The sequence below is a fragment of the Eucyclogobius newberryi genome, unplaced genomic scaffold (genome assembly GCF_026437365.1).
Source record: "Eucyclogobius newberryi isolate DKJ021-1_F unplaced genomic scaffold, fEucNew1.0.hap1 SCAF_20, whole genome shotgun sequence".
In the NCBI taxonomy this organism is placed as follows: domain Eukaryota; kingdom Metazoa; phylum Chordata; class Actinopteri; order Gobiiformes; family Gobiidae; genus Eucyclogobius; species Eucyclogobius newberryi.
In genome coordinates, this window is record NW_027315835.1 from 22,062,806 (window position 1) to 22,083,019 (window position 20,214).

The 20,214-nt window shown below is 39.9% G+C and overlaps 1 protein-coding gene across 1 annotated transcript; it reads right to left on the reverse strand.

Moving 5' to 3' along the window:
• Positions 1 to 25: 25 nt before the first annotated feature.
• On the reverse strand, positions 26 to 20,126 carry frmpd2 (FERM and PDZ domain containing 2). The gene is made up of 28 exons (XM_072456485.1): positions 19,889 to 20,126; positions 18,195 to 18,316; positions 17,905 to 18,068; positions 16,576 to 16,641; positions 16,325 to 16,504; positions 15,259 to 15,334; positions 14,626 to 14,701; positions 14,393 to 14,540; positions 14,247 to 14,318; positions 13,558 to 13,732; positions 13,050 to 13,185; positions 12,850 to 12,985; positions 11,721 to 11,873; positions 11,449 to 11,634; positions 11,215 to 11,374; positions 10,207 to 10,405; positions 9,672 to 9,772; positions 9,455 to 9,535; positions 8,740 to 8,847; positions 8,025 to 8,141; positions 4,576 to 4,754; positions 4,418 to 4,495; positions 3,011 to 3,104; positions 2,845 to 2,930; positions 1,934 to 2,117; positions 970 to 1,184; positions 194 to 260; positions 26 to 103 (listed from the first exon to the last, which is right to left on the reverse strand). Exons 2-28 carry the CDS (start codon positions 18,313 to 18,315, stop codon positions 66 to 68), a joined length of 3,396 nt encoding a protein of 1,131 aa, XP_072312586.1. The 5' UTR covers position 18,316; positions 19,889 to 20,126; the 3' UTR covers positions 26 to 65.
• Positions 20,127 to 20,214: the final 88 nt, after the last annotated feature.

The window sequence follows — 20,214 nt, forward strand, 5'->3', positions numbered from 1 at the left end:
TCAGATTAACAGAGTCCATCCTTTGTGGTTGATTGGAATGCTCATTGCAGACACTGCGACATCGCTCAGGTGCCAGTGAACTGATCAATAGAAGGAAGAACCCCTGCGCACAGCACATAGTGGATGTGTGTATTGATGAGCTGAGCGTGGTGGGGAATTCTGAACACTAGAATGTGTGTTTTTGGGCACATACCAGGGTTAGGTCGGCACAGAGTCAGACACACGTCAGATGAGGAAGTCTTGAAGAGCTTCAGCACCTTCTAAAAGATGTTGTAAATGTTGTGTTATGTTTCTATTGAGATTGTGATTATGTCGTCACACATGATAAAATGTTCAATTAGCATAATATTGAACCAATAGAGATTTGAAGAGAACTCTGGAGCAGTTGTCCTGATAGAACAGTTCAGCTTGGACAAGTGTGAACACAAAATAAGCACTTAACATGTGTCCAGTCGGTTGGTGTTGGTGTTGGTGCGGATGAACTACAGTCTGAAGTATTCTGAGAAATGTTCAAATCTAAGCTAAAAACTGTTTTGTTTAGCTGTTTGACTGAAAGGATTTTTTTTTGCACTCTTCTCTTTCATGTCTCAAACTGTTTTGTGATTTCTGTCATGTCTTTGTGATTTGAATGCATTTTTTTCCTGTTGTGTGAAGCACTTTGAATTGCCTTGTGTATGAAATGTGCTCAACAAATAAACTTGCCTTGCCTATTGCATCTCTGTGGGCATTTGGTTCATCTTGCTAACGTAACGTTTTTGACATAAAAATGCTGATTCCTGACATTCAATCCCGATAACAACAGTTCCTGACAAGACAAGACTGCTGATAGATGCTTCATAGTCTAAATATTTTCACACTTGGGTGTTGCACAAATTGCTCAGGTCCATAATGCCACAAAATCGTAAAGCTTTATATCTTGGTAACATCAAAATAACATGATTAAAGTTCATAGAAACGTGCTGTGCATACCGGATACGTCAGCTCCTTGAGTGACTGTCCGTTGATGGCCAGTAGGACATCGCCCTCCTGGATCTGTCCGCTCTGCTGAGCCGGCTGTCCCGGGAACACCTCTTTGATCCGGACCAGACTGTTGAAGTCCTCCCGGGGCGGGTCAAGCTCACACATGAGGAAACTGAAGCCAAGTCCAACAGCGCTCTTGGTCAGAGTCACCTCCTGAGTGTTGTCTGAAGTGACACAGAGAAAAGAATGAAGAGGTTTCCATTTCAGTTACTAAACATTGTTTTGTGTATGAATGTGAGTTATAAACTTATTGATAAAAATAAGTTTTAATATAATTAAAACAACCAACACAACACAAGCACACAAACAGTACAGTCACGCATGCATATTAAAAATAATGACAAAATTCTTCATTATTTTAGGATTTTCTGTATCAAAATGAAAATACTTTACTTGCATTTTCTCTTCAGTCTTCCGTAAACATTAGGAAAACAGTAATTTTATAATTACTTGAAATAAAACTGTGATGTGGGCTTTAAAAATGCCTTTAAATGTAAACGGTACATATTTTCTACGTGACTGGCTTTACCAAGTAAATAATGCAACTAGCTGCAAGTAAGATCGATGTGTGCAAACCAGGAAACTGATATACAAATATTTGTGGATAAATATGCATGCAGTAGACACTCAATTAAACAGCTTTCTCTTATTCAGCCTTGAGCCTTTCCTGCTAAGTCACACTGATAATACTTCATTAAATATTAATAGCTCTATAATAGCTTAAAAAAGAAGGACTCTGTGGACTGAACTGTGTTTGAGTGTATTTTCAGCAGGAGCTGTGAGACGCAGAGCGAGCCAGCAGCCGACACCTGCAGGAGTGTAGCTGCTGGATAAGTCCAGGCCAGAGGGATAAGGAGGCGGGGAGGTCGGGTCAGAGGATCAGGAGCAGGAGAAAGTGTGTGAAAGTTCATACCTTCATTTACAAAGCTGAACTCTTTGGGAGGGACGGAGGAGCTCTGAGAGGACGTTGTGGGACAGCAGCGGTTGTTCTTGGGCTGAGTGGACGGGCTGGTGGTGGATCCACTGCTGCAGCTCTCCACACTCAGAGACACTCGAGGCCGGTTCATGGACTCACGTTCCACCGACATGATCACCACCTGGAGGAGTGAGCAGAGAAACCGCCTAAAAGAAACTTATCACAAAAAAGTCCTTATTACATATGAAGACATTACATTTGAGAAACTTAAGGTTGCAAGTGCAGTTTTATGTAAAAAATGAATGTAAACCTATTTAAATCAGGTTGGTTACTGATTAAAACATGGCTATCTGCGGGATTGTTCAGAAGGGAATATAACTTAAATATAACGATAACTTCAAACACTTATTTACAAGAAAGTCTGAACCAATTTGGTGTATCTTGATTTTCATTACAAATATGTTTATTCTCACACTCTGCGGGTGGTCTCATCCATCTTTTATTTCTATAAAACAAGAAATTCAAGCAAGTCCTAAAATATTCAAACAAAGTCCCAAATTTGTCCCATTTGTCTTAGTGTCTAAGTAAATATGTTCCCTTTTAAAGTTAATAGTAAAAGAATTCTACTGGACGAATAAGGGATTACGCCAACTAGTAAAAGTAAAGGTTCCATTTTGTATGTGTCCATAGTTACTGTATTAGCATCCAGACCTTGATATTCAGTTCCTTTTATCATCCTTTTACTTGTGATTGCCCTTTTCCAAGTTGCCAGAAGAATAGTTCAAAGGTATCCATCTATTGTTTCATTCAGGAGTTTAATATCCCAGGTGCATGAGTCCGTTAACATTGCATAGAATTTATAGAGCTTTATAAATCTCAGTCTAACAATTCCAATCCCAAAGGCTTACCTCCCCAGTTTTACTCAGACACTCCACGGCCTGTCGATAGGTGAAGCCCTGGAAGCCAACGCCATCTACTTCCACCACTCTATCACCTATAACAGACAATTATTTAAAATATCTGACAAAATATAATCAATAAACTATCATTATTAGGGCAAGATTGTTTTATTACCAACATGCAGGCGGCCGTCTCTCTCTGCTGCCCCTCCTGGCACAAGGCTCTTGATGTAGATTCCTCCATTCGACACGTTGACGTTATCACCAGTCTGAGAACACAAAATACAAGATTTAGTTTCCGTAGTGATTTTAAACAAGGGTCTTTCTTGCTTCAGCCCCAAATCTCTTCGATATTAAAAAATATAAGAAATAAATAGATCTATATAGACCAGTAATAGTTATACAGTGTGTGGTTGCGCAAATCTGCAGCAGATGAAATATTGAGTCCATATTCATGCATCTGCTGCAGAAACATGGACTTATTTCTGATATGAAATGTTGATGTCACAGACTCAAAATGAGCTCACTATGTTTATACTTTAAGCTTATTTTTGTGACAAATGATTCATGTAGTGAATGAAATGAGTGCATTGTGTTGGTGTTCACAGTCACATTAGTGTGGACACAGTCAGAGCTCACAGCAGCTTCACTCTCATGTTTTAATACATGTTTCCCAAAACCACACGTCTCTTTCCCGCTCAGACCTCTTCCACACGTGTCGACACCTCTCAGTTCTTGGCACTTGCTCCAGCAGCGTGAGGGGTGGGACTCATAATTCTAGCGATAAAAAGTATACTTTACTACTTTATATTTATATTTTCTATAGAAAATGTATAAATATAAATTATAAACATTTTGCGGACTAGATTAAAATGTCTAGGGGGCCGAATGCTGCCTGCGACACCTCTGACTTACAAACAGTTATTTATGTAATACAAGCCACCATAAGTCTTTTATATAGGCGGAAATCCAGACTTTTCAGACACCATACTTAGAGTTTGTACTCTTACTCAAGTATTCTTACTTGAGTCAAAATGTATTTTCTAACTGCGAGTAAGTCTACAAGTAACAAAAGCTTTCTGTTGACAATATCACATGATTTGAAATTGTTTTTTTTTTTCTTGCTCTGCTCCTCTAGATATTTTAATATTTTTTCTCTTTTTTTGTGGTTCATCATTTGAAAAAAGGAGTTTATTTAAAACAAAGTAGAACATTTAGTGAGAACAAAAACGTTTCAGTGTGTAATTTCTGGGACTGCTAACTTTGTTTTTCTTCTTGAATATTTTTACTTGGAAGTAACAAACGATAGTCTTATATTTTTGATTTTTTGACTTCTTTGTCCACCTCTGCAGAAATGGCAACAGATTAGAGCACAGAGAGGCTCCACAGCAAACTACAGTATCATTTTCAGCTTTCATTTCAGTTTTCCATTTAAACATGCCAGTATTTCCTTAGTAGAAATATTGCAGATGCCACGGTTTAGTATTTCTTCTCTGGTTTTATCGTAATTTTAACATTGCTGAGCAGACTTTACCACAGTCAGTCGAGTAGACATTTATCAAGGATTTAACTTTCCACTCACAGAAATGCTGATACCCAGACTTCCAGAGATCTTCCTCAGCTCCATGGTGATCACTTCTGTCTTGGTGCTGTTGCCGTCCTGAAACCATCAAATGAAAAATCAAAATGAAATGCCTATATTTGAACAGTCTGGAGCTGTATTTGTTCAAGGCTTTTTACCAGTGCACCCATGATGCGCACATCTCTGGGCACAAGGAGGCGATTGCTTGTCCTCGGCGTCGTCATGACCGAGAATATGTCGTCTATGCTCTCGTCTCCGGAGCGGCTGTCCGTGAGCAGGGTTTGAGATCCGTAATTCCTCAGGATGGGAGAGCGCATGCTGATGGGGCTGACGGCAACTGCAGAGAAGCAAATCAGAACCAAGTGTGAATCCAACTTGAACTTTAGTCCTGGCAAACGTTTTAATGACCATTACTGCAAAAGGATGTGACTACTGTGATGAAAAAAATATATATATATATACACATCATTCTGAGGGGTCCAAGCAAGTATAACTGTTCTCAAATATGCAAATCCCTGCATACATAGGATTAGATCATTTATAATAGCACGTTTTCAAAGTGATGGAAATACAGTGTTTATCAAAGACACTCCTAATATTTAATTGCATTTTTGGCAACACTTTAGAACAACTACACTTTTAATAGCTTCACTACTTCTATAACTCCTTAATTAAGCTGTTGCTAAGCCTGAATCTGTCTTTATTTCGTTCTTAATTTTAAAATGTTTGTGTGCTGTTGCCTTTTGTCCGGGTTGTTGTTAATCTCAAGGAGTTCAAACCTGGTTGAATAAAGGTGATAAAAATAAAAAATAAAATAAACCATTTGTTTTAATTAAGTCTTTGTTCATGCTTTATGAAGGCCAATTAAGGGTTAGTCCACATTTCCCTCTAAATAAATGCAACCAACAATTATTTTAGCAGTGGATTAAATTATGTCTATTGTATATTGACATTTTTAAATACATTGTCGACCAGATAAATGAATATGGAGTGAAATATGGTGGCTGAAGGCTTTGAGATAGAGAATATTTACAACAATAATCTTATATTTTGGCTTGTTCTTTAGAGTCTTATTCCGCCCCGCCCACTTTTGGCTCTTTTTGACACGGCTCGGCACTTCCTTTTTAATGGCACTTCCTGTTCACTTAAGTGGAGAACAAAGGAAAGGTCTCACGGCTCACTGGGCCGAAAATGGCCTTTTAGTCTGTTTATAAGTTATTTTCTCTCGAGGTCAGTAGCCCCATGTTAAATGAGAATAATCAGGCCAACTTCCAGAACAAGGTGAGTAGTTCAGATATCATATGAGTAAAATACTACTGCAATTATTTTTATAGTCAACTCGTCATAATTAGTTGATTAATTGTTGGTGCCCGACTATCTACCTTTTTTTCAGAATTTAAATGTATGTGTACAGTAGTACTTCTGGGGCACCTAAAGCACTGACTCCTATTTTTCAATCCCTACTCAATTGGGTTGGAAATAAATAATAATAATCAAATATAGCCGCAAGCGGCAATGATCGGCCCTCGCCACGCCGCCGCCACGCCGCCGCCACGCCGCAAGAGGAGCCCCAATTGTCCTTTTATTACGCCTACTGCTGAATCTGTGACGCTGTCACATCTTCTCCCCTTTGTTTTACCATCAAAAAGCTATTTTATTTTGAATTCTTGGCAAAATGTGCGGCTTTGCCGCACAGACACCGTGACTCTTTGAATGAAAATGTGGATAACTTTTGATGGTCTTGAAGATGAGTCTCACCAAATTTCAGGTTAATAGGGCTGACGCCCTGGGAGGAGTTTGTGAAAGTCTAAAGTGTAAACATGAAAGGTTTCGGTCATCGTTACGGCAACGCCATAACAATTATGACATGAGTCATTGACTTTTTTGATGGGGATGCTAAAATTGAGTTGTGTGTCAAATTTCATATAATTTCGCAAAACTAAACATTTAACCTCCATATAAAATCTGTAGGGGGCGCTGTGGCGCCAAATGAATTTATTTCACTTCAAGTAGGTTTAGGGCAAAGAGTTTAACAACTGATTCTAATTTGACGCAATTCGGACTTTATCTGCGCAAACGGCAGAAATTTTAAATATGGGAGATTTCTGAAATTCTAGCTACAGTTTGCGGCTTCGCCGCTCAGAGACCGTGAGAGGTATCAATGTAATTTGGATAACTTTTGATGTCCCACTCCTCAGTAGCATTTTCACCAAATTTCAGCTTTTTAGGGCCAACGCCCTGGGAGGAGTTCGTAAAAGTACGACGTTTGGAAAAACTCCGAAGTCATGTTTAGCCATTTTTGAAGCAATATGGCCGACATTTGGTTGGGCGGACGGCATTGCCGTAATAATATTTTTTACTTCTCTTGTCACCATCTACCTCCGCCAAATTTCATGATTCTACGATCAGATTTTTTTTGGGTCATTTCCCATCTCTCAATGCATTTTTGGTACATTTGGTGGCGCTGACGCGCCAATTTTTTTTATTTTAGAAAAGGGAAATAGCCAGAATGTAGAGAGGCACGATTTTTAGAGGTGTGCAAATTTTTGTGACTTTTCGTCAATGTTCACTGGGTGAAAAATAGGGGGGTTGGTCCCGAGAAGAAGAAAGAAAGAAAGAAAGAAAGAAAGAATAATATTCCGATGCGAAAACAATGTTTCCCATTTTTCAAATATCATAAACTATACATTTTCGGAAAGCGCTCGCGCTTTCCTACCTCATGGTGTGGGTCCCTGGTCACTGACGGGTACTTTCGATAATTTTGAGTGGGCTCCGCCCACTTTGTGTTTTTGGCCCTCTATACAGTAATAATGTTCAATTTTTGCATTACATGCTTATATGCACGGAACATGCAAGAGATGGGGAACGTATTCGTGAGCTACTTAGCGCAAATGAGTGCTTTATATGGGGATGACGACCGCTTCGCGGTCGTCATCTCAATGTAAAGTGCTCGTTTAGTGCGAACTTTTGCACGGGCTTCGCCCGTTTACAACGGTAATGTTCCATTTTCCTACAACTAATTAGTATGCACGGGGCGTGCATGAGTGGAGGAGTGCGTTAGTGAGTGTTTGGAAGTGGGCGAGCGCTTCGCGCTCGATTTCGTGCGCACTACGTGCGCACTTTCGCAGCCGTGCTTCGCACGGCCTTACGAGATTAATAGGCCTCTCGCCAGCTTGTGGCGCTCGGGCCTAATTAAGCATTGTGATTAAAATATATATTTCCTCTCCAAAGGATGGACAAGTCTCTCTTGGTTTATTATGGCAACACCAAATGAAGATATAAGCAGCATATTTTTGGATTCTTTTTTATTCTACTGCTGTTCTGGAATTTTCAGTTGCAACACTGAAATTACCTTATCTGATCCATTAAGGTTATTTTATCTTGTCTTAAAAAATGTATTCACTTTTAACTCGCCTATAAACACATGGACTTAAAATAGCTTTGAAAAAGGCCTGCAAAGCGTCATACATTAACAATAGGCACCAGTACTCAAAAAGAACCGATTTCAAAGTAGCCAATCCTTTTGATCACTGAGCCGGGGTCCCATTCAAACAGGGCAAAGGAAATGACTCCCATTACAAAGCCGGCTCTACAGAACACAAAGCACCTTTTGGCTGGGAGACGATGAGCTGCACCTCCTCAGGGCTGCTGTTCAGGACCTCTGCCGCCTCGCTGAAGGTCACTCCCTCCAGGCTGATGTTGTTCAGAGAGATCAGGCGACCACCTAAAGGCAAAGGGCACGGTTAAAAAAGTGCTCACAGGAGACATACTAACGCTAATATGACCTGTGTGTGAATACTTATATAAGGTCAGTACATGCTTTGTGTAGAGTGACCGGTGTCCCTATCTGACATGAGTGTAGGCTCATATTATTAAGACTAAGTAACACATATTACACAACAAGTATCAATGTTGAACTTTAACATAGTAGATCATAGTTTTACATTTTGTTGATGCTAAACTGACAAGTCATTTCACCATAACAAGCAGTTTTTAATTTTCAAAAGTGGCTTCCTAACATTTTAGAACCTTAATTTTTCAATCACACTTAATTTTTCAAATAATTGTAACTTTGAAAAACATGAATTTTCTGAGCACACAAACCTCAGTTGCAGGACAATACAGGATTACTCAAACATCCCTCATACAATCAAATACAGCTTTAATTGCACTAATGAGAAGGAAACAATTTAACTTGAATCAACATTATTTTTTGTTAATAGTGTCTACCCCAGTGTATGGTCAAATAAGTTATTCATAATTCTAAAAAGTAAAGCAATGCAACATATTGTATTAGTATCGTGTTAAAATCTCATCTTTACCTATTTTGATGCGTCCGTCCTTGTCAGCAGGTCCTCCGGGAACAATGGTGGCCACAAAGATTCCCAGGTCATACCGGCCCACCGTGTCTTCGCCCACTATCACGATACCTGCATACAAGGTCTCATCATATGGATTACAAGGTGGATTACAGTGGCAGTGAGTGAAAAAATGTTTGTTTCTTTGCCTAATAGTTGTCTATAGAGCTATTGAAAACTGAGGATACTCGCTCCTTTGTTTTCCCCTGCTGTGCAGAGCTTAGGCAGCTTGTCAACTACTGATAGGGGGTGATAAAGGACTTCAACTCGCTTCATGACAATTACTTTCCTCAACAAAAAGACTCAGAAACATCTTATTTAAGGACAGAAGTGTAATCAGATGTGTGATGTGTATGATTAAGTCTGTGTTAAAAGTGAGTGTAGCTGTAGTGTTGTTTATTTGGTTTTCTACAACTTTTTACCTGATTTTCTTTTTGTTAGATTTCGTATACAAACTAAATATTTAGCAGCGTTGTAGATTTTTAAATTTTTTATCAAATTGTAGCAGCTCTTTCACATTAGTTTAGTTTTGAGCTTTTACAGGAGAAAATGACATCACTTGCCTTTGAAACTCAGACACTCGCTGCTAAAATTAAAAATGTTGTGATGTCATCCTCATAACCTCTTTACCCACCAGAAATCTAATATTTAAAATGATATTATGACACTATGTACATACCCAGGCCAAGTTTAGTATCCTTTTTTAAAGTGACACAGATGACTTCTCGCTCTGAAGACGTGCCAAGTTTGGGTGAAGTTTCTGTTTGGGAACAAAAGTTACAGATACTAAATATAGAAGGAAAAACATGCGCCAGAGCTAACAAGGCCTCCTGTTGTGTAACGCTAATCTAGATGTGGATGCTAAGTGAGCGAGGCAGCGGTGTATTTGCGTGTACCTCTAGCGGCAGGGGAGACGGAGGGTGCTTCAGATCCACTCCTCTGAGAACAGGATGGAGAGCGCATCACTGAGCTGCTGCGCTGACTACTGGAGCATGTGCTGCACAAGACACAGGAAGCCCTTTTATGTGACCAACCACACCAACTAGAAAAGGTGCAAAGCCAAGGCACTAAATAGCTCTTGATTGATTAACTGACACACTAGATTTATTCGGTTTCTCTTGGGCATGTAAACACACTCACAAAAATCAGGCATAATTATTGAGTGAGAAAATTATTCTTACCTGATTATTTTCTAGTGAGGAAAATGTAGCTAGTGATTGCTGACAGCTAAGATGAAGTGCTACCTTAAAACGTTTCTCCACTGTGAGATCAATAAAGTTCTGTCTCATCTGATAATTCACGATGGTTGTTGAATGCAAGAACAACTCAAAAATGGTTTTGTGTGGCTTAAATAATAGTTGTCCAGAGCATAACTTCCATCTGATTATATTGTTTTGTGAAAGTGATGTAGAATATCTCTGGGCTGGTCACCTTTGCTCGTTGATGCTGGGCCTCTTCATCTTGACGCGTGACTGGATCCTGGCAGTCACGTCGTCACACAGTTTGGACATGGGCTCCTCCTGAGGCGTGGTCAGGCCGCTGTCGTCCTGAGGCGTCTCAGAGCAACAGTAAGACTTCAGACGACTGCTCTGGGAGCGACACCTCGGGCTGTACTGCCCGATGCTTTCATCTGGAGAAAAAAGGAGGCTCAGAGACAATTGTGCTCAGTCTTGAACCTATTTGGGCGACTTGTCAGCAGCAGGAGCCTTTTCTGGATCATGAGCCTGGTTTGGTCAAAACTGCCTGGCCGGAGGATTCAGCAACATTCAACCGAACGCTCAGCTACACAGTTACATTTACTCACCAAAAATGTGATGATTATCTGATTTCTGGAATCATGACTAGAACTGTCTTAAAGTGTTCTCTCTGATATGAGTAAAGATAAGATAAGATAAGCCTTTATTTGTGGGGGAAATGTTGGTGTTGCGTAATCTGGTTTGATTTAATTGTTCAGACTTGTGCAGGCTTTGACAGTGAAAATTATGCAATTAAAGGAAACTAATGTTGCAAAGGCAAAAATAAGAGAACATTTTAAAGATTGAAAAGGTTATAACTCTAATTTGTTATTAATGATCAGATTTCTATTGTGTATGTAAACGCACACCACAGATCTATTTGATTATGTGTGCATGGGACAGGAGAAACACAGTCTGATATAAAACGTGGTGGATCATGTTTTTAGTTAGGAGTTTTACACTTTGAAATTAGGGGAGAGACAAACTGCTTTTTATAGTTTGCCTATAGTGCAAAAGTAATCAAAGTTAGAGCTGAATACTTTTTGCTACTCCTGAAATCTGCTAAATTGTGCAGAAGATTTTGTAAGTGATTTGCCAGAGCAAACGTTCCCGTTTATGCAGAAGGATGGGATTCAGTACAGGTACAATTTGAACGAGCCTATGGATCAAAAATAATCTCAAGATTATTTGCGCCCACATTTACCTGAGATGAGGTTGTAGGTGAGTTTTCGGGAGTTCATTTCATTGTTGAATTTGTGTTGGGCCGAACACAGTTCGCACAGGTATTTGGCAATCTTTGATCTCTCTGTGATAAAGGTGTATTTCTTCTTACTGCCTCGGCACTCGATCACAAACTTACACCTCTGAAGAAGCAAACAAGTTATTATCACACAAAAACAATGACTATAATTGCTGGGGTCATCTCAGTTAGGCTCACGGTGGAGGAGATGGTCGATGTCTCCCTCCAGTAGAAGCTCTGGCCGGCGGAGCGAGAGCCGTCTTTGACCTCGTAGACGATGACTCCTTTGGCACAAACTCCAAGAAGGATCTCTCCCTCCAAAGGCCTCTTCTCTCGCGTCACACGGTGTAAAAAGACACCGTATTCAGGCAACTGCTGGCACACCTGCACATTTACCGACACAAAAGTAAGACATCTTCATCAAGGCATCTTCATACTACTGGTATATGTAGATCATATGTATTTTGAACCTTAAGGAACTCCAGCTCTGATTCCTCCACGAGCATTTGTGCGTTGTTGGTGTGAAGACGCAGTAGTTCTTCCTGAATGTAGGGCAAGGCACGTTTCTCCATCACGCTCTTGCACACGTACTGGTCAGGCCGGTAATAGTTTCTGCCATACATCTAATAAAATCAACAAATTATAAAACATCATAGAACATCTGAAATAAACATGTACAGCCTGATCTCTATCCAGCTGCCACATGATACTTAAAATCAGATAACAAGAATAATCGGATAACCCAAAAATTAGATCTGATTTTTTGTGTGTTTTTACATGCTCAAGACAAATTTGATCATCAACAACCCTGGTGAAATGTGTCAGTTGATCAGTGGATTTTTAGAGAAACTGTTGTATTTGGAAGACAAAGTACAAACATTTTAAATAACAATCTTTAACATTTTCTATTGTCTTTGCCATATTAGTTTGTCTTTTTTACATAATTTCCCTTGGAAGAAATTGCATTCAAATAAAACATTATTTTTCCAATGCCTGATGCATCTAACGTTAACATTAACATTAACATTAACATTAACACTACACAACCTAAGGCATTACATAAAGAGATGCTGAAATGTAAAATAAACAGACGAGTAGCCACATCTCAGTGCCACAAACAGAACTGAATAACTGAACTTCTTTTTGTGAATTGCTGAGATCGGCCTCATGATTAAAAGTATTATTCAGGTAAAACTTAGATTTTATATATTAGAAAAACATTTGTTATGTTTGGTGATGTCAGTTGCCTACGTAGCAGAGCTCTGCCCCATGATGCAGAGCCAGGCCCTGAGCATGATTCTGCCATTAAAAGAACCGTGCCAGAGCTCTCCTAAGTGAACCGGTTTTGGGGCCAGGGCCAGTTGAAACATGACTATAGTAGTCAAAGTACATCAAGGGCACTGGCAGTTTGATGTGTAAATAATCAAAATTTTTTCAGCTTCGTAAGCTAGTCTTTCTCAAGATTTCTGCTCTTTGATTCCCTTCTATTATATTGGACTATGAGCAGACAGATATGGCATATTTGCTCTCTAAATGAACGAACATGCACACTTCAGACACATTCAGACTGAGCACACTGTGATGACACAGCGTTCCTACCTCGGGGCAGTCTCCATACTCTGCCTGGAGAGCCAGCGCTCCCAGGTACAGAGCGGTCTCCTCGTGGCAGGCCAGCCGGTCCTCCAGCAGGTCCCTGCGCAGCTGCAGGTAGTACTGGTGCCGAGTCTGCTTGTGCCTGGGACAAACAGATTTGTAATGCTTTGAGCCATAAAGATGTAAATCAGTAAAGCTGTACTTACAATAGTAGTGCCATCTCACTGACGAAGAACTTCACTCTAAAGAAAAGGACAAATGTGGTGGTAGGCACTTTCTTCCAGGAGTCTGGGGCAACTTTGGAGATTTTTGTGTCATTGTCCACAAAGAAAAACTCGTTATCTGAAAAATAGGAATAGATAATACACAAGACGGGATTATCATAGCAAAAAAGTCAAATTGCCATAGTGATTAACAATTTTAAACAAAATGTATCTTTTGAGGAGGAAAACCTACGAACATAATTTTGCGACTTGATTGCTTTGCCAGCAATGTTTCACAGTATGGCATTAAACATATCTATCTGGCATTTAGTACATTACAGATGTTTTTGTTGCAAAAATTACGAGCACTTTTAGATTAAAATAAATCATAATCAAACAAAGAAGATCACTAGAAGTCAAAATCAATCAATTTTGGATTCATAATGTATGAATAATAATAAGCATTTAACATACAAAAATGTAACATTGTGTGGGATATCTGCTTCTTTACCATCAATAAAAGCAAGGCCGAAATAGAAATGTTCCACCAGGTTGGAATGAGCCACGATCATGTCAAAGACGTCTCCTCCTCTGGACTTGACCTCACACTTGACCTGGATGCTTTGACCGCTGGGCATCACCACTCTCAGCTCCCTCTGTGTGGTCGGACACTTCCCCTTCTTAGACTGAGAACACAATCAAAAACAGGAAATAGTACATGAACACATTTTACAGACTGCATTTTGTTGTGAAAGTTTACAGTATTGTACAAATGTTACGTATTCTGTAAAAAATGCATAACAATAGGACGGCAAATTTACTTGACTGTAGCAAAGCAGATAATTAGCCACCGCTAACCACCTATTTTAAGTGGTCTTGGAGTGGCGATTTACTGCACTCCAGGCTACAGCTGCCATGGTCATACTGGGACAGTCACACCGTTCTCGGAGCAAAAGTATGAAAACGCCCTGAGTCCATTTGTTGAAGAATATAACTTGTGAGGCGAGTTGAAACGTCCTTTACCTCCCTCTACCGGTAGCAAACAAGCTAGCTAAGCGCTACACAATCAGAGCAACAGCGGAAAACAACTTTTTAGTTTTGATTTGAGCTCTTAATATTCTGAATGTAGTGATATCCGCATAACCAATTTACTCTCTCCTTTATTTCTTTTTTTACACATATCATTCGTTTATTACTCACCACAATAGATCCAGGAAGTTCGAGCACAACCGATGGCTCATCCAAGAGCCGCACAAACTCTGGTCCAAAGTCCTGAAAAACCAAACAGATGGACATTGTTGCTTTGCTCCAGATAATACATTCATCCATTTCCCTGCTTCCCTGACCTTGAGTTTCTTGTCATTGAGGCTCATATTGGAGTTGAACTGAGAGAGGGACCTGGAGTTGGCACCGCGACCTCCGTCCAGATAAGGGCTGCGGGGCAACTGCTGCCAGCTAGAAAACGAGTCCCGCTGCCGCACCCCAATAGAGTTACTGCACACACGGGGATCCAATCTCACGCTCAGTTAAAAGAACTTTTACATCAAACTCAATTGTATAGAATCAGTCGTGTTCTTACCCTCTCGGTTCAGACGGAGAGTAAGTTGTAAGAGTCCTTTGCTTGGGGCCCCATAGAGAGTGGTTAAAGGAAGCTCCTACAAACAATTGTCTCGAATCAATGTCAAGATCATGTGGTTAGTCGATAATTGTAATTATTCAAGTGCCAATATAATCATAACTAACTAAAAAAAAAAAAATATTATAATTCAAGCCAATTTTGGAAGAAATTTCAATGTATATTACAAAGAAATATCAGAATGAATTCAGATATCTCACATTAGATGTAACTGTTTATATGACAATTCGATAATCTCCAGAAATCAGATCAGAATTCTGGTGTGCATGTTAACACAACCAATGTTGTTAGGTCATGGTGTTAGTAACCCTGAATAATAAGAGCAATGTTTCCACACACAAAATTCCAAATTTGATATTGTGACATCCTTACAATAAATTAACACTCTTTTCCTGTATATAAGTCTGGTGTCTCTTGGCTTGAGCAAAATGTCAATGGGTAAAAGATCTTTAGAAAAACACTCACTGTCTCACTCTTGATTAATTTATTAATTAAGACGTTTTGGTCCCTCAAACCTTCATTGGCAAACAATCCCAATGAAGGGAGAAGATGAGCTATTCCTGAATCAGAACTCACTGTGTAATCTGTCCCGAACCATCTGACTGCGGTCGTTCAGCTCGGATCCACTCTCAGACACGGACACATTATCAGCCTGCGAGAAACAAAGACAACAAGCACCAACTTCAGCACCTACAAGACTCACTCAAGTGAAACAACTGTCACAAACTTAAAAGTACACTATGTCACTTTTCGGGTGGCTACCTGCCCGTCTCTATGGAGATGTTATTGCACTGCCTGGTTCCACTCTATGGCATTAAACTTACCCGTCTAGACTGTATTGAGCGACTGACCATCAGCTGCCATCTGGCATGCATATCGCTTTTTTAACTATGAATGAAAATACATTTTCCTCCCTATCTTCACTACACAATAACTCAATTTTATGGGACAACCTATTTTATACACAGCATGCTATAAGCCTATATTTCACAGCTGACACACTTAAATTGATTGCATGAGCAGATATATCAAAAAACTGGCAGGTGTCACCAAACTGTGCAAGTCACCAGTCAATTATTTTTATGTCAAAGGTCAGATTTTTCTTAGCTCTGATGTTTTAGTGGGTATGGCATTAGACTTGCACTCTAAAGACCTGTTGAAGATGCTGTAATTGACTGGGGGAGAAACCAACCTGAAACCAAGAGCTCCAAGCGTCCATTATCTTTGTTAATTGTAACTGTGTCTAGTTCAAATACTGGTGTTTTTATTGCTAAAAAACATACATTCTTGAGGTGATAACTTGGCTTAGTGGTGTCACCTGCTCGTCTGCATGAAGATTGATGAGACAAGCAGACCTTGCAGCGGGAAATGTACATAGTGCACCTTTAATCTAAGTTATCTTTGGAACATAACAACAACTGACATCTGCTTATCGAAGCCAAAGCGAGTACTAAATTCATTAAGACAATCAGACAATCACAGGAGCCAAACCATGGGCCACTTCAGCCTCTCCATCACCTCCTCACTACCATGTTGTGTCTCAGCACCAGGCAGAGATACTTTTTTTTATACAAATGCATCTCCCTTCAAAATTAGCTAGACTATTTTTCGTTGTCCCTTGGGTGAGGCTCCAGTGACTCACCGCGCTTTTGCAGACGTCCTCCACAAGCTGCCTGACACAGCACTGGGCCGGGGGCAGCATGGCGGACTTCTGGTGCAGCTCACAGCTCTCCAGCACAGTGAGCAGCACAGGCCTTCGTACACACACCTCCTCACACATACTGAGCAGCAGACCCTCCAGCTCTGCGCTCAACTGCACTGGCTGAGGCATAGAGGGCACGCAGCGTGTTAGGGACAATATTGTTACACGTTACATGATCTCATGAACAGTACCTGGTTTTGAGGTAGTTGATAATCCACGCACCAGTAAAGAGTCATCCCAAGTGAGTACACAACCATCTGAAAACAAGCAATTTTGACAAGGTTACGTTTGTGCAATAAGGATGGTCCGATATGAAATATTCAGCCAATACTTGTTTAGTTTTTAATTGGAAAGGACAGTGGGATGCACGTTGTAAATAAACATTAAATATACCCACACAAAGAGTGCGTTTACACTTTCACTACATCAAAATTGGGACTTGGACCAGGACAAAACCCCAAAAATAAACTTGGACCTGACCAAAGCTATACAAATACTAGAAAAGGATCGACCCAAGTCTACGTAAGGACTAAAATGAGCTCAATATTGGACCAAGTGTGAATGCACCATAAATCTAAAAAATAGATGAATGTGAAATGATCTACAGAGCTTACGGCAAATAGCAATTTTTATTTATTAACAGCAAAATAACTCAAATCTCAAAAAAGTGTAAAAACAAGACTGTGTCAATCCAAATGTCCACAGTTGTCCCCTGTCCCCTGTTCTATTTAAGATAAGATAAGATAAGATATTTAGCAGACTTTATAGTGCACTCAATCACAGCTTGATTCGGACACTGAGCTCGCTACTTTCTCCCCGCGGATCACGTAACTCTGACGTTTGAGTGAAAAAAGTCAGATAAAAATAGATCTTTGTAACAAATATTGGTAAAATCCGCCTGGCACGCCCATATTTTTGGACAAATAATCCCCATACAAGTCACGGATCTCACATTAAGCATCAAATGGACTGGATTATTAAATGTTCTGCCTGTGACGGTGACTCAAGCTAAGGTAAGCGGCTAACACTAGCAACTTTTCTTTGTTCAAGAGTGTTTTGTTCATATTCTCAAGTCAGTAGTTTGTTTATAACAGTTCTTCATCTTCATTCATGGAGATGCACAACACATACAACTGTAATAACATTTTGGGTCACAAAATAGCCCCAACACTGTTTCAATCAATTGAGTTACTTCAATACACTAACTGCTGATGGATTAATTTTTTGTGAGCAATAACACACAAAATGCTTTACCAACATTGCTAGAAGGACATAACTAGAATTAAACTTCAAACCGGGTCTGAACCAGGACTAAAACTGACTCAAAGAAGGTCTAAAGTTACTAAATAAGGACTAAACCAAGACCTAAACTAGTGGAAACCCAGAATTAAACCAGGAAACAAGATGCTTTATTTAATATTTTCCGAAGATGGGTTGTGGGCCGGATCAAATCGCTTGGAGGGCCTGAATTGGCCCCCGGGCCTCATGTTGAATAGCCCTGCATTAAACCCAGCACAGACCTTTTCAGTGACCATCCGGCTGGAGGCGGCGTGGCCGTCTTGTGCCTCAGGAGCAGAGAAAGAGCCTGCATCTTCATAGCGGACACAGCTCTTAAAGGCCACGCTCCCATTGGCTGAGAGCAGCACTGAGCCTGGACTTAGCACGCTGCACATGTTCCCGGAACCTGAAGGCCACAGTGTAACATAAACAGAGGATTTAGTCATTAGAAGCGTTCAAGCGAAATCAGATGAGTGGTAAAAGAAGGATGACTTCCTACAAGGCAGGTTTTTTCACCTATGAAGGAGCATACCCTTTTTGGAGATGTCCAGTAAGGCATCTACGGTGGCCAGGAGGAGACACCAGACCTCATCCTCCTCCAGTGGTGAACCCCGGAACTCCAACACCTCCGCCAGGGTCACAAAAGTACCCATCCTTCAAACATGAACAAAGCGTAATATTGTGTTATCCAAAATAGTCCAAAGCAAGAAAATCTACAATAGAAATGATTACTGGATCATAAATTAAGCAAATTAAAGATGCACTATGTAACCTGGTGGAGGGTACATCACCTGCTTGTCTACATTTTTAGCCTCTACGTTCAACTTTATAGTATTAAACGCTCCTATCTTACATTCTTTCAACTACAGGGATCAAATAAATAACAGTTGGTTGCTGATTTTATTGTAATTTTAGTGTTATAGTGATGCTGCAATCAAGGAAACAAATATTAACAACCATTGTGAAAGGTCAAAGGTGAGAGGTTCAGTGAGACAAGCTTATGGATTTAGAGTTGTGGACCTGAGTAGGCACAACTACAACTCTTCCACTTATGATATGATATTATTTTTAAAAAGGTGATCTGTTAAAGGGTTGTCGCCCTCCGAGACAACGGCTGTTGTGATTTTGGACGTTAACAAAATACATTTAATTGAATTGAATTAAATACTTCATGTGTAAAAGCATGATTCAAATAACCTTGAGAAGCTTCAGAACCTGCTGAGTCTGTTGCAATGTCCCATGTCATAAATTAAATGTAGCAATGCGTATTTAGCAGCAATTGCGTGTCACATTTAATTAAGTACCACTGTATCATAACTGCACCTTAATTAGCCTTAATAAAGCATTAACAAAGGCTTAATTCACAACAAACAAATAGTGTATTAATAATTATTCAGGCTTAGTAACTACGTTGCTTGAATCTGAAGGAATACATTAATTAATCATAATCAAGGTGCTAGGAGTTATTAATTCTGTACTTATCCAGCTCAAATCATTCATAGTAAACTATATGTTCATATGAATTAAGTCCTTTATTACTGCTCATTAAAGTGAACTTCTAGTTTCCGCAAACAACTTGCTTTTTTTGCACAAAGAGTGTTCATGTCAAGAAACACCTTGAAACTGCAAAGAATTTACACTATTTTGCGATTTCAATCATATACACCATTCTGGACATTATTGCTAAACAGTTTGTATATTGCAAACAGCATTAGGAGAGTTTGCATGATAATTCCAAGTGAAGACAGGAAGAGATCACGTTGTGCCAAACGACTTAATCAGGTAAATGCATACCACTCTATTTGATACGGCACACCAAGTGCTACAACAATTAGCATTAGCTTAAAGAAGTATAATTCCATTGTCCAAACAAAAAATCAACAACAACTAAAACAAAAATCCAGGAATATTAAGTAGTTTGAATGTCATGTTAAAGCAGTACATTTCATATTTAATTCTATTCCAAAACAAGCAGATGTTTGAATAGCGTTCATGTCCCCATAAAGTCACATTGACCTTGCCTGCAAATTTAGTGCTAAATTTCAGGCGCAATTTCAAGCTTTGGAGTAGAATCTTGTATTAGTCGACACTGATAGGCTTTCATAGAGATCAAAAACCAAGGACGTCCCATTATGACGCTTTCTAATGAGCAGCCACTGTCTTTGGTTTGGGTTAGGGTCCTGTAGCTCACATTCCCCCCAGAAGTAATAACTCCGTATGTCCTACCTTATATCATCCGGTATTCCAGGAGACTGCCTTTAAGTTCCTTCAGACCTCGGCTGTTCGGAACCCAATCCTTCCCCTCGCCGCCATGGCACCACAGCGTCCGTCATGGCAGCAAGTCCATCGCGTGCTCTCATTACACGACAATCATTCCCTCAATAAACACCTTTTAGCTCTATAACATAATTTACCCCTTGCTCACCAGTAATGACGTGTCACCCTCTCTGTTTTCCGTCATTTTCGACTATTTTTAGACCAGCGCCCATAAGAACATAATTGGATTTGCCGGCAGAGGAAGCAAAGCCATTGTAGGCGGTATTGTGCTAATC